Genomic DNA, 15414 nt, shown 5'->3' on the forward strand with positions numbered 1-15414 from the left:
GTGAGTTGGTTCATGTACATTTCGACTGAACCAAATTGAATCTAATATTGAGATAAATGCAATATTAAGGCTGTCACTATCAACATCCACATGAATATTAAAGTCACCTACAATAATTACTTTATCTGTTTTAAGGACTAAACTTAATAAAAATTCGGAGAATTCAGATAGAAATTCAGAATACGGACCAGGAGGGCGATACACAGTAACAAATAAAACTGGCTTTATTGTTTTCCATGTTGGGTTTGAGAACATAAGAACAAGGCTTTCAAAAGATACATTTTTTGATTTAGTTGCACTTTTGCAGCGGTGGTGTTTATTTTAATTAGGTTTTCATGTATAACTCCTCTTCTGTTAACCATAGATTTGATTAATTTCAGTGGTCGTGGGGCAGACACAGTCACTATGGGGATTTGAGTGGGTGACTGCCCGGAAAGAAGCACAGAGAAGTGTGTAAGACTGCAACTCTTTCTCCTGGTCTCAACTCTGGGTTATCATGGATTAGATGGATGCCGTCACTCCTAATCAGACCAGGTCTTCCCCAGAAAGTCCGCCAATTGTCTACGAAGCCCACATCATTATCTGGACACCACCATGAGAGCCATGCAACTGATGGACAACATGCTCGTCATATGAACTGAAGCACAAATACATATTTGGACCAGAACAAAGCACTTACTGCACTCTGAGTCCTGCCTGCAGAGAATGTATCCAATGCGATACTTTTACATTCAACTGTTCTTAAAGAGATGGTATTTTGTTTAATGTCATATCGTCCTGCATGTAATGCAGGGGTTTGAAAGCATTCAGATTATGTGACATAGTTGTAGTTGAAACAGTTCTGTTTCATAAAGAGCTCTCCTCACTGCGGCCTCAGACCGTTAGGAGCCTCACCTGTTCCTTGTTACCCACGGAGAAAGAGAAAGGTATTTGTTACACTCAGCTATTTTACTCCTAAGCCTCTGTCTTTATAGAGCGAAGAACGAAGACCAATGCAGAGATCGTTCTGATATTTGTAGAGAGCAGCTTGTGGATCAAAGAGAGGCTGGCGGCTGTGGGTTGCAGGTGACTGGGGAAAGAAAATATGTTTCATTACAGCATTACAGCGCCAGGCTGGAAGCATAGAAACAGAATGAATAGAAGGGATGTAGTATGGTCTTTTAAGGTTAACAGTAAAATAAGTATTTTTACAGGAAATTTACTTTAAGAAGCTGCTCTGTAGTCTGGTGGCAGATACCTCTTGCTAGATGGCAGCAGAGTGAACAGGCTGTGGCTGTCACTGATACTCCATAGAAGGGTACCAATGATGTTCTAGGGGGTGCACGTCCCAGGCTAGTTTGTAATGTTTCCACTCAGGAAACGCTCCTCTGTAAAGTTTAACAAGAACTTGGCAAGGGAATTTTACTTTCTTAAGTTTCATTAAAATATACAGCCATTTTTGAGCATTTTACACCAGGATGGAGATGTGTGATGACCATATTGATACATGAAATTACATTAATACAATATACAACATAGAGTACAGTGTGTAGGATTTTTCGGTATCTCGCGTAGGTGTTTCAGATTCGAGGGGAGGCTCACATCTCTCCTGTATCTGAACAGAGGATACGCAAATCAGAGATTTTGACTAGAAAAATGATAAAAGATTTTGGAATCATACAGAACATGCAGTTATAGCACAGACCAGTGGACAAATGTACATTTTAATTGTACTGTTATTTGTTTTTTACTTTCCTGCCTCCCCTGACCGCACGTCCCTGCTGTAGAAACATGAACTGACTGAAGAGGACCTGAAGAGGAAATTTATTTTAGTTCACCCCTCTCCTTTCCTCCACTCTGTCTCTGACTGTAGGTGTGTGTCGCCACCCTTCGCGAAGTACAGCGGAGGAGGGAATGTGAATGGTTGCTTTATCTACAAACAATTTTGCGACCCCCCTGCAGTACCTCCGCGGACCCCCTGTTGAAGACCCCTGATATAGAGGGCTCATTCTAAGGCTAGGACAACCCAACCATTTTTAGTTTAAGGTGATGAAACACTAATTAGAAAACATAGTTATGAATATTATATTATATTTATTCGAATAGATCTCCCTAAATCAGGGGTAGCCATTTTCTAAAAATAGCACTAGTCACCATGGAGCTCAGTCTAAAATTTGTATTTAATTGTTTTGCTGTTTTTTAAAAATCAATAAGACTTAAATTATTCTTTCTTTTAAAATGACAATATTGAATATAGAATTTAAAAAACAAAAATGTTTTATGTATATATGAACTGGGTCAGAGTTCAATTCCACGCGCAAGCTAAATCTCCATTTCCCTTTTCGCTGAGACAAGCTAGCGGGAGCAGCTACGATGGGGCGCGAGGTGCGTTTTTTACGCTAAATTTGACAGAAAAGCGAAAGATAACTAACTCTTTTCACAATGATTGGGAGGAAGAATGATTTTTTACAACAGTGAAAGAAAAGTGCGCATGTCTCATTTTCGGGGCGACGGCAAAGCGGCACATTGTGGAGACACTTCAGTACGTGTCACAGAAGCTACCATGCTAACTAACTAACTAACTAACTAACTAATTAACTAACTCCCCACCTGCAGCACTGCGGGCAGAACAAGCCGGGAGTTAAAGCTTTGGGCAGCAGCATCTCTTTTCACGAGGCCAGTGAACAAGTCACAGAAAGCAACGGAAGCTTCATTTAGAGCTGCACATTATTAATAAAGTACAAGAAAGCCTTTCGGACGGAGAGGTCTTGAAAGGTGCAATGATGTTATTGAAAACTCTGTTCTAAGACGAGAAGAAAGGTTCCGATGTGATGTCCTCTCTCTCTGTTGTTACAAAGTTAGTGTTTGCACAAACAGGATATGATCTGAAGATGTGACAGTTAATGATTTCTTAATGTTTTTACAGAAGTGATACTTTGTACTAAAATATAACTGGTGTGATTTTGAACAAAATGCTACAAATGTGCTCATTCATACAAAACTGTCAATAAAGATATTTACAGAAATATCAGAGATGTGATAACTCTGACTTTCAAATGTTGAAATAGATTGAGAACATAAATAACGTTGCATGTTTAAATATATCTGTTTCCTACCATGGTAAACCATTGTTAATCATTGTGAGGAATAATTAACATTAACATGTTATCAGACAGTCTCTTCACATATATGAATATTTATTATTATTATTATTAATAATAATAATGATAATATTATCATTAAAGGTGAACCGTGCAACTATGTTATTCAGGAAGTTTGTATCAAACAAGTAGCCCTTCGTATTATTCAGTACCCTTGAAGTAGCTCTCAGTAACACAAAGGTTGGTGACCCCTTCCCCAAATATTACGCACACTAAATATTATTACACACTGGCCCTTTAACGGTCAGTATGAACAGGAGGAATGATTCCAGCAAAAACCTTCAATGTTCAGTTCATAGATATAGAGGTAATAATAACTATTGTTTTAAGACAGACAGAGAATTGTGAACCTATCCTTTAATGGAGCAATAATCACTAATACTCTGATACACTTCATGATGTGTACTTTTATTTTTGATGGCTGTACATTCTACTGCTAATACTACTTCAGTAAAATATAAACGGTAGGACTTTACTGTATTTGTACACAGTGGTATTGCTACTTTAAAGAATTGTGATGAAAAGTGCCACGACAGCCACAGGTACTACTACCACTGCTTCAGAACAATAGTACCTGCTCTATACTGCATATTCTATGTGGAATAACTGCCTGCCTGTCTCACATGTACATGGAGAGGCAGAGGAGAACATGTGCTTTGAGTTTACAGAGCCTTTGGAGTAGAGGCCAGTTGGAGCAGAGAAACAAGGCATCCAGAGAGGAGAGGAGAAATGCCAGTATTGGCTAAGCTTTAGGTGTGTGTAAAGACACAGATCGGGGACCTTTCATCTGGGTTTCCATCAGTGTGTAAGCAGTGGTGTGTGTCTTCTGTTTTCATGCCATAATGTCGCTCCTATTGTCTTACCGCTGTGGAGTCCTAGTGTTAAACATTGACCAAATCATTCCTCCTCATTATTCAGGAGGTTCTGCTGTTGTATTGTGTATTCTTGGAAGGTGTTATGGAAGATCTATGAGATGAAGTCAAGTTCTTCCACAGCAAACTGGGCAAAGCATTTCTGGGGCTGCTTTCGTACACAGAGGCATTGTTTTTGAAACAGGAGAGGAACAACAAACTGTGGAAAGTTTGAAATATCATTGTATGCTGGAGCAGTAAGAGTTGCTTTAAAGCAAACATCCAACATTTTAGGAAATATGCTTATTTGCTTTCTTTGTGAGAGTGAGATCAGAAGGTCATCAATCTCATGTCTTGTGTGAAGTATAGATTATTTTATATTTATTTTATTTGCAAGTCAACAGCAGATAGATGAAAGGAAATGAGGGGGGAGAGAGAGAGAGAGAGAGAGAGAGAGAGAGAGAGAGAGAGAGAGAGAATGACATGCAACAAAGATCAACACACTAAAATGACACAAAGCGACCTCAGCTCAAGTCTCTAACTCTAAACACATTTTATGCTTTGCACCCAATTTGCAATTCAACATGTCACTTTTTTTGCAACACACTGCACAGTTGTCTAAGACACAGGATTATTTTTATAAGTTATTGTATAGTTTTAAAAGAAGTGTTTAATTTAGTAGAAAATGCTCTGGAAGGCAGTGATGCAGTGTATATTTCTAGGGCTTTTATTGTGAAAGGGAGATCGCAACTTGGATGTAGACAGAATTGCATTGCAAAGCGAGGCTTATAGGGAACTAATCTGAATGCTGATTGTGTCATTATTTTTCAACCATGTGCAATCAACATTTACTTTATAATGACAAGTTAAAGAAAATGTTTTATCTATTGCCACTTTAACCCCTCAGCCCCAAAGGTGCTTCAAGACATGACATTGATTTTGTCGTTTCACATAACTTTCAGGAAAAATGTAAATAAGAGTAGATTCTCAAATGCTGAACCATTCATTTAATTGGAACTAATGCCCCAGAAAACATTGATTACATTCATGTATTACTACATGTATGTTCAACAGCAAATACATTTTTAAAGTTCCTGCCAATTATCAACATCTTCATACAGAATGTATTTCCACTGACAATGTATTTGATTTGTTTATCTGAAGATATCCACTCGCACGATCAGCTTGTAGCAACTAAAGCATGATATTGTTTTTATGATATTTGTTGGTTAAGGTTCGGACATGATCATGGTCTGATAATCATAGCAAAATATTTATTATTGTCTTTTATTATTATTATTAATAATAATAATAATAATAATAATAATAATAATAATATTAACGGAAATCAAAATCTTTGTGTTGTACTTTATTGGCCCACCATCCCCCGAACACGTTCCTGAAACTTTTGTGTGGTACAAAAACATAGTGCCACTGAACGTAGTCCAGGTAAAACAAGTTGGTAGTATATTACAGGAAGCTCTAGAAGAAAGGGTCGCCACATAGCAACAAGGGCATAGATTTGCAAGACACATCTCATAGCATGTAGTTTTCTTGTGTCACAAATAAGGAAGATAAAATATAGACACCAGACTAAATGGATTTAGAAACCTTACACAAAAACAGCCTGAGCTGGTTGCTGTGTGATGCCAGTTAAAACTCAACACATACAAAACAAGAGAAACTTCCAAAACCTACAGGTGGTTCAAATAAATACATGCCGGATAATCAAAGCCTTGATCTGTTCTCTGGCATTATCTAACAGATTGATATTAAACTGTTTGGCAGTGTGTACTGTAACATTTGAGTTTATGAAATGCCACGCATTATGTGTCTGTTTTCATTGAGTAGCTACAATTGAAGCTGCAACATGATGGTAAGCTATAGGAAGGTCTGGATCTGTGTCATGTAGAGATGTTCTATCTCTGACTGAAGACTTAAAGCTGTGAAGGGCAGGCTCAACTTCACAAAAGGACTCACTAGGGGGTACACTCCCCTCGTGGTTCACACACTTAATTATATTTCCTTGGTCAGAACAATCCCTAGTGGTGGAATATGTGTCTGCATGTACTGGGGTCACCTTTATTAAATAATTTAAGTTCATTGTGTTTGAATTCTAAAAGTATAATGGAATATGTCCCAGATAGAAACTTGCACTTGAATGTTTTGTACTTCTTAGTTCTAACACAGAAACACAGTTTTGACTTGTCAGCTAACTTAAAACATCAAGTGTTAGATAAAGCTTGTGCTTTAGATTTTTACTCGTGCTGCTTCATAAAGGCTCTTTTCGAGAGCGCACGGTGCGTTATGACATTGGCTGGAGAGGGAGTAAGTCTGACGATGCATCATTTGATCACACACGATCTTGGAAATCTGGTTCATTTAAGTCTGAAACCAAAACTCGAGGCAGTTTGGATAAGAATGAATCATACAACTATTGTCACGAGACGGGACACTGGAAGGCAGAATGTCCTTTGTTACAGCCAAGGAATAAGGGTATGAGACCTAATGTTAGACCTGCGGCGTTCGTTGCACCTGTGAGTACGGCTGATGTCTCTGAGGCCCTTACCACTAGTTCTTGTGAGCCTGATGTTTTGGCTGTGTATGCTCCTTTTATTAGAAGTGGTGTTGTGTCACTGGTAGGAAGTGATGTTAAAATACCAATAAAGATCTTGAGGGATACAGGGGCCTATGACTCGTACATAGTGGACTCTGTATTGCCTTTATCAGCAGAAACTGACATCGGTGAACGTATTCTCTGTCGTGGAATAGGGTTAACAATTTTGCCTATTCCTTTGCATAAAATGATCCTTGGCTGTGAGCTTGTGCAGGGTGAGGTTGCTGTGGAGGTTCGGCCGGCGTTGCCCATTGAAGGGGTTCATTTTATTTTGGGCAACGGTGTGTGGGCTGACACTCCTCTCACACCTGTGGTTACACTCTGTCCAGTGGATGCTACTTCTGATGAGAGCTCCGGTGAATTCCCGGAGGTCTTTTCAGCCTGTGTGGTTACGCACGCAATGGCGAAGTCAGAGTTGGAGGCGTTATCTGACAGTTGTGGTAACGTGAGTTTGGAGGTTCCGTTTCTGTCGGATTTTCCTCTGTCAGTTTCACATAGTGTGCTTTTGCATGAACAACGGAGTGATCCCTCCCTAAAAGAGTTGTTTGATTGTGTCTTTTCTGCCTCTGAAATGAATAATATGGCCAGTGGTTATTTCTTGCAGAATGGGTTGTTGTTCAGAAAATGGATTTCCCTGGGTAGTGACATTGTTGGAGGCAGTTTTCCAGTTGGTGATGCCGGCTAAATTCAGTTCCCTGGTAAAGAAGAACCGGTCTATTGCTCAGTGGTCCAAAGTGGTCCAAAGTCCTCCTTTATCTGGAGGAAGAGTGGAGAGGCACAGAATCCATGTTGCTTGAAGTCCAGTGTGAAGTTTCCAGTCAGTGATGATTTGGGAGCCATGTCATCGGCTGGTGTTGGTTCACTGTGTTATCTCAAGTCCAAAGTCAACGCAGCCGTAAACTCGCCTGACCCGAACCCTATAGAGAATCTCTGGGGTAATGTCAAGAGGAAGACGAGAGACACGAGACCCAACAATGCAGATGAGCTGAAGGCCGCTATGGATGCAACTTGGGCTTCCATAACACCTCAGCAGTGCCACAGGCTGATCGCCTCATTGATGTAATAATTCATGGAAAAGGAGGCCCAACCAAGTACTAAGTGCAGCCACATGAACATACTTTTCAGAAGGCTGACATTTCTGTATTTAAAATCCTTTTTTATTGGTCTTATGTAATATTCTAAGATACTGATTTTTGGGTTTTTATTAGCTGTAAGCCATAATCATCAAGATTAAAACAAATAAAGCCTTGAAATATTTCACTTTGTGTGCAATGAATCCATATAATATATGAGTTTCACTTTTTTAATTGAATTAGTGAAATAAACTAACTTTTCCACGATATTCTAATTTATTGAGATGTACCTGTATGTGCCAAAGTACCAGGTATCCCGCTGCGTACCCGTTGAGGTCAATTACTACGAAGGCTGTGGTAAAAGTGTTGACTCAATTTATATCTGTATTTGGTGTCCTGAAAAGTATTCAAAGTGATGAGGGGTCTAATTTTTCATCGCACATGTTCGGACAAGTATTAAAAGTTTTGCGCATAAAGCATAATCAGTCATCTGCCTACCATGCGCAAAGCCAAGGCGCTTTGGAGAGATTTAATCAGATTCTTAAGTCTCTTCTGCGTGGGTATTGCACCGAGCTGGATATACACTGGGAGCAGGGTCTTCCATGGCTGATGCTGGTTGCTAGGGAAGCTGTACAGGAGCGTACAGGTTTCAGCCTTAACGACTTGGTGTTTGGACATGTTGTGCGGGGGCCCTTGTCAGTGCTAAAAGATAACTGGGTGGATGCAGAGCCACCTAAGAATTTGATTGACTTTGTGAATGGATTTAGACATCGGTTGGTTGAGCCAGATGACAGTTTATTGTACGGGCGTTTGAAAAATTCTGAGTCTCTTTATAATTTGGACAAGCTACTCTCCCACATGTCAAAATCCAAGCCGAGTGAATTGTGTGCACTTTTGCGCAAATATCCCTGTTTATTTGAAAGTATGAAATCACTTTTGTGCTAGCAGCTCCATGTCTTGACAAGACATTTATGCTGCAGGTAGATGCCAGCCAAGTGGGTGCCGGTGCCGTCTTGCTTCAGGGGGATGACCAAGGAGTGTCTCTTAGGAGTCCGAATCAGGGACTTATGAGATGGTCTGTGTTTTTGCAGTCCTATGACCTTGAAGTTAGACACATTAAAGGAAAGGACAATGGTGACGGCCCTGCTTAACCTGTGTTGTATATCTTTATGGTGTCAGTGGAGCTGAAGGCAGTATCCCGTCAGATCTGGAGCACCTGGGCGCAGCGCTCCTCAGGACATAAAAGGCCCAGCATCTGTGATGCTGCTCTCTCTCTCTCCCTGCCTGAGCCAGGAAACCCCGTTGTTTTGTCTTTTGTGTTCATAACTTGCTTCGCAACTTATGTCCTGGTTGTAAATAAATAGCTTACATATTTTGGCATTCCGTGTCCTTCCCGTTTGTTTGTCATGCCCTAGAGCCTGGGTTGTGACATGTGCTTTGGTGGTGCATAGAGTATTAACAAACAAATGTACAATTAATTAAATTACCACAAACTAATTGTCCCACAATGCTCACTTTACCTTGTTGGTAAGACCATCTTGTCATCAATATTCATTATGGCTTGGTCCAGACTTACACCAGCACATACTGCACCTCCGCTATGAGGACAGGACTTTAGAGATACTGCACCATGATGATACTGCAGGAACAGCTCCTCAAACTATTTCTCTTTTTTACACGTCCCTAACTACATGTCCATACCAGCAGGGGGGAAGGTAGACAATATTAATAAAGTTTGTCTGGTTAAATATACACTTGTGTTTACTTACAATTATCAATTTCATCATCTAGGGTTTTTCGCTAGATCAATATAAAATGCGGTTTTCAAGTATTTATTTATCTGGTTGAAAAACCCCTATGATCCCTCTGTACACAATACAAAGTGACTGTTGATTTTATTTGTGTCAAGCTTAATTTAATTAAATTAATTAAATTCTTGAAATCTTCTTTCAGTATTATGTGAACAAGCATCTTTATGGCTATTTTAAAGCAACACGGCAATGTTTACTATAATAGTAGGCTGCATTTACATCAAATACACAGATATAACATTAACACAAAAGTAAAATTAGTGAAATAATAAAAAATCTTGCTGCCTCGTGTTAGATGACGTCACACCACGTCCGCCTGCCCTTTCTATTCGTGCGCGAGCTCGACAGTCCAAAGTATAAAGTAGCGCGAGCGCATTAACTGGGGGAAAAAAAAGTATAGTCGACAGAGAGGCACACACAGGGGAGCGCACACATACACACGCATCCAGACACGTATCTTATTGTACAGCGGAACACTGGCCCATGTGTGAACACAATCTTTACAACTTAATTAAGGAGTAAATATCCGAAAATGGAGTGGGAGTTATGGATTTAACGCGCAGAGGACTTGAAATGGGCGGTCTGCTGCTGGTGTTGCTGCTGCTGCTGTGGAGTTGCCTGCTGTCGGCGGTTGACGGTACGTTGACTTTTTGTTCACAACATGGATCCTCAGAGAACAAGGACTGGAGCCATCAGGAGGAGGAATGAAAAGAACATAGTAGTGAACTCAACATGCTGCTCCGGTTGTTTCTGTATGCTCCGCTCCCTCTAATGGTCCCCACACTGAGACCAACTAACGTTACAGCGCGAGCTGCGATTCCTTGCATGAAAGTTGAGGTTTTTATGTCCCAAGGGTACAACAACACAGGAGTGCAATGAAAGTGTCGAGACTTTGCGTTGGTGTGTGCGCCACACTGGAGGGTAACCCCAGTGTAACTAAAGTACTCCTCATGCTTTGTACAGCCGGTATAGTTGAAGAGTTTATGTATCGGAGCACAAATGAAGTTTGAAGGCAGCCTGGGCTATTTTCTCGGGCCTCGGCAGCTCCAGCCATTCCTGCTTGGTGTCGGGTGTCATGCAGACTTTCTGCTTTGATAGTGAAAAAGAAGCCGGAATGTCTTTTTGGGAAAGAAAACGCTGCTGGACATGCTAAAAATATTCTCCCTCTGGATCGGGGTCTTTATAAGTCTAACTTTCACCACTGCTTGGTTTGCGGTCCTACTATTTAATCTCAAAGTGCCCAGTCAGAGGCGGAGCTTAGCTTTCTCTCATATGGATGCAAGGCATTACATCAGGCCTTAAAGGCTAGCTCTTAAAGTCTGCTTGCATTTTAAAACTAAACTTCGTATATTATGCCCTGGTATCCAGGCTACCTCTACAACTCCCCGTAAACATACTCAGTGGTCCAGTTAAATTAACTTCAAATCCAGATTTAGTAATGAGAATCTTAAAACTTCATCTTTGTTTGCCCTTTAAAAGCTTTCCCCTCATGTAACCGTCAGCATCCGTGTGAAACTAGTTATTACAATGGTGCACATCGGTAGTTTCACAGGAACAGGACAGGTTACCCTCCACAGACTGAAGAACACTTTAGTGAGTGCAGGTTATGCCCTCAGTTATGATTTTGTTTTGAGTTTTGAGTTTGACCGCCACTCACGTATGCTTTTATCTAAGTCTGCTTGCTGATTATGCCTTTTATAAACCAATCAAACATGACTAAAGAGTCCCAAAGGTCAGATCTCAGAAGTGTCACTGTACGGGTTAACTTCTGAAGAGATTTTATATTGGTATGGTTAACGTTAAATAAAAATAACAAAAAAACAAAAACTACATAAAATGTATGTTTGACCTTGTTAATGATGGTGTGTCCTACACACGTATGTCCAGGTGATTGGTTCACATTTTAAAGTCATTTCTCTTTGTACTTCCCTTTGCTCAGTATTTTCACAGATTTGTGTTGAAAACTACATCGTCCTGAAAGTTGGCACTGAATGTGTGCTCGGCTTCTTAGTCCTCTTTTATTCTGTTCTTTGATCAGATATTTCCACAGGATTTTGCGAATCGAAAGCGTTTTTTATTTAGATTCTCGCTTTTATTGTAAGGCTGTTTCTGTTTAGATATTTTTTTTCATAATATCCTACATAAAGTGACAGTTAGAAATGTATAATATTTTTAATTAGAACATTGTGTCCACTGCTAAAATGCATTTATTACAATTCTGAAGGTGTGAAATGTGACTGCTCACTACAGAACAGTAATACCACTCAACAACAGTGTCACAACCAATACATAAAGTGCAAGGACAAACCTTTTACTCCAGTCAAACCATGTCACTTATCATAAAACGTTACAAGGGTCAAGAGACAACACCAACAATGATTTACAAAAGCATCATAACAGATGTAGGCAACTATTTACAATAGCACTAGTGAACTCAACCTTTACAACCTCAATCCCCTCTTCAAAACTGCACAACACTGAGGAACAAATTGCCTCAAGGTGCTTTATGATCTGTACAGCATACAACACTTACAGGGAACAAATGGAGGAAATCTCAGGAAGAGCAACTGAGGAGGGATCCCTCTCCCTTTAATGTCGTGGACAGAATGACCAACAATGAAAATGACAGTACAGACAATTAGGATAACAACATTATACATATAATGTAATCATACATAAAGAATGTTCCGCCAAGCATAACAGCTCATTTTGCTCATAAGGATCATGACTAATAAAATGGTGTTTGACATTGAAATACACCAATCAGTTAATGCATAAGTCTGACTTAAAAGGTTCACAGAAAACTGGCTGCTTCTAGTTGACTGTGATTCAGTTGAAGTGAAAGAAGAATGATGTCCTATGTTTGGCACTGAGGTGACCACATGTACGCACACTTCACACCCACCGGCCAAAAATACCAAAGTATTGTCAGTACACTGCAAGACAAACATCACAGCTGTGTGTGTGTGTGTGTGTGGATAGACTGTCGGATCACTCAGTAAATTCAGTGTTTGTTAGTCAGTTGTTGTCATTTACATAATTTTGTTTCTGTTGTCAGACAGCAGAATGAGTATGAAATAGTTATTTTAGTTGCATCTCACAAATACTGTACTATGTAATTTCCAAACTGCTACTGGGGATTAACGGCGAGGAACATGCATTTTATTTATGAATAATGATTAATGTGTTGATAAGTGGTCCCTGTAGTGCATTCAGAGTCCTGTACATGACGGCTTTGCTCTGAGCATCTTTCCATTTTGGGTGGTGTCAGAAAATAAGACTTTTGTATCAAGTTTGACCAGGGTTGATATTAGACATCAATACCTGGTGCATACCAACTGTGCCGGCGGCATTGAGATTTGAAAAGTAACATTTAAAAGAATATTCCAAACTGGGAAACCCCAAACTAAGGTATTGAAAAAAGCATTGCTTTGGGGTGGATCGCTACTGACACTCAGGTATGATATTGGCAACAATACTAAAACATTTAAAATTATTTCAAGCCCAAATTTTGACTTTGATAATGATTCAAACAATTTTAAATCAGAAAATTCTTTACCTCCGTCTGACACCGATGAAGAAAATCGAAGGAAACCCCTCAAGCTGCTACTAAACATTTACAATCTCTCAACACAAGCTCCACTTACTATTTTTTTTTCAGAGCTTTCAACCACATTAAATGGTATTCATCGGTGGTTGGATTTTGCTGTTTGTTATGAAGAAGTACTATTTCCACAGTCAAGAATCAACTTTCACCTTTTACTACCATTTGTTTTAGAACTAGGATGTTTTAATCTTCTTCATCGGCTCCTGGCATGAATGTGGAAAACCAGTTTAGGTGGACAGGGATCCAAGACATGATGCTGTGAGTTTAGCTGAGTGATCCACTTCAACGAGTGATGGGCAAAGAGCACTTCAGCTTGCAGAACATGCACGCATACTAGAGCTGCAAAGATTAATCAATTAGATGTCAACTATTAAATTAATTGCCAACTCTTTTAATAATTGATTCATCGGTTTGAGTAATTTCTTAAGAAAAACAACCCAAAATTCCCTGATTTCTTTACTTCTCTATGACACTAAAATTGAATATCTTTCAGTTGTGTACAAAAAACATTTGAGGAGGTCATCTTTAGTTTTGGGAAACACTGATGGACGGTTTTTACCATTTTATAGACCACACAAACAATCGATTAATCGAGAAAATAATCCACAGATTAATCAACAATGAAAGTAATTATGTTCTAACAAGCATTTCATACTTTCAGTAAAACATTGCCAACATTACTTCATTACAAAAATCATTGGATCTAATGTGCCATAATTCAAATCTTTTCACGGCTAATCCTGTGTAAAATACCAACTCTCTGCTGCCCAATCATTTGTTCTTCAAAAGACTAAAATCTCAAAATACATAAAACAATGCATTAGTAACTAAAAGGTTGTTAAACTTAATTGCTTTCAGTGTAGGACTAACTAGCCATGCTTTTCATTATATTTTAACCTGCTGGTTAATTTTCCAGAGTAATAGTTATTAAAATGTCTTAAAATTGTGAAAATCACTTGTTCTTAGAGTCCTAAGATATGGTCTCTTAATGATGTTTAGTCTTACTGTATTTTACACAAACAAACAGATTAAAATCATGAATTGCTTGAAAATAACGGCCATATTGCTCAGCCCTAGTTCAAACATGTAATTTACCGGTCTTACTCACTACTTTATCTTCTCTGACCAGCATCCTGAACATGACATCACCTGGTAAACATGAGATGGTTGACTGTACCTCTGTCTGGTCCTGCTTCGAGAGGGAAAAGTCACCTGAATGCTTCTGTCTTGTAGGACTTGGTATCATTTAAAAATGATAACAACTTTTTTTGATACCTTACTTTGAGAAATAAAGACCTGTTTTTTCCCAGAATTCTTTTTTATTCAACAAAAGAAGCCAAAGCTCTCATATGTTAAATGTCCAAACACGAGCAGCCATACATTCGGACATGTTTGTTTCAGTACTAAAAAAGTATTAAAGTTTGATAGTCAGCTTTACTGACTTGTGAATAGGAAAATGTATATTTTTGGGTGGGTGCTTGTCTATTTGGGTGGGCCACCCAAAACAACTCTTTACCCAGCCAACCTGGGTATTTTCTCTTTCCACTGCTGGGACCAGCCAATAGGTGATTTCCCCACTCCTTCCATTAGCCTGCACTACATGGACCATTGCATTCAGTGCATTCAGGCTTCATACACTGAGCCTGTTCTTTTGTTTGGATGGAGGCAAACTCGACACTCAACAAAACAGGGCAAGACCTAACGTAGGTGTCTGAGAACAGAGCCGCTCCTAGTACGTTTCACCTCACCACTTTTTTGTTTTTTCCGTCATTCATTAGGTAATACTTTTCATAAAATGGAACAAACGACCAGAGCAACACAAAATGTATACTCTTAATAAAAAAATAAAAACGTTTTCAAAACTGTTACTGTTTAACCACTAATAGGATTTTGTCTAAAATTGGCAACATTGTGTTTTTTGTGTGAATTTAGGAAATATCTGATTGGTCAGCACCAAAGTATTGAGATTTGATACCTAGCCCTAAAGATAGCCAGTGAATGAGATGCACACAAATATATGTTGGTAAGCTCCAGGCAGCAGCGAAATGAAAATAATTACGGGCAAGAAAGGAAATTTGAGGCACTGAAGGTAAGGTGCTGAGGAGAAATACAGAGTAAGGAAGAGATTGATATATTTTCCTGTTTGTGTTGTTCTGGTGCGAACCTCGAGGAGGGTCTTTGCTGTTTGGATTAATACAAACCTGATGGAGGGAGGACAAAGAGAGACAGGAAAAGACAGGAATTAGATAAAAAATGACTGAGAGAAGAGAGGGAAGGGAAATAAGAGGACAGCAGGAGAAGTGGGGAGGAGACAG

General features: G+C 39.3%; 1 protein-coding gene across 1 annotated transcript in view; it reads left to right on the top strand.

Moving 5' to 3' along the window:
• Positions 1–9897: 9897 nt before the first annotated feature.
• Positions 9898–15414, top strand: part of LOC115009730 (low density lipoprotein receptor-related protein 5) — a 58119-nt gene continuing 52602 nt past the window's right edge. The window contains exon 1 of the mRNA XM_029433925.1: positions 9898–10129. Coding sequence (XP_029289785.1) covers positions 10039–10129 — 91 coding nt within the window. The 5' untranslated portion in view covers positions 9898–10038. The remainder of the gene's footprint in view (positions 10130–15414) is intronic.

This window comes from Cottoperca gobio, chromosome 6 (assembly GCF_900634415.1).
Source record: "Cottoperca gobio chromosome 6, fCotGob3.1, whole genome shotgun sequence".
NCBI classification, from domain to species: Eukaryota; Metazoa; Chordata; class Actinopteri; order Perciformes; family Bovichtidae; genus Cottoperca; species Cottoperca gobio.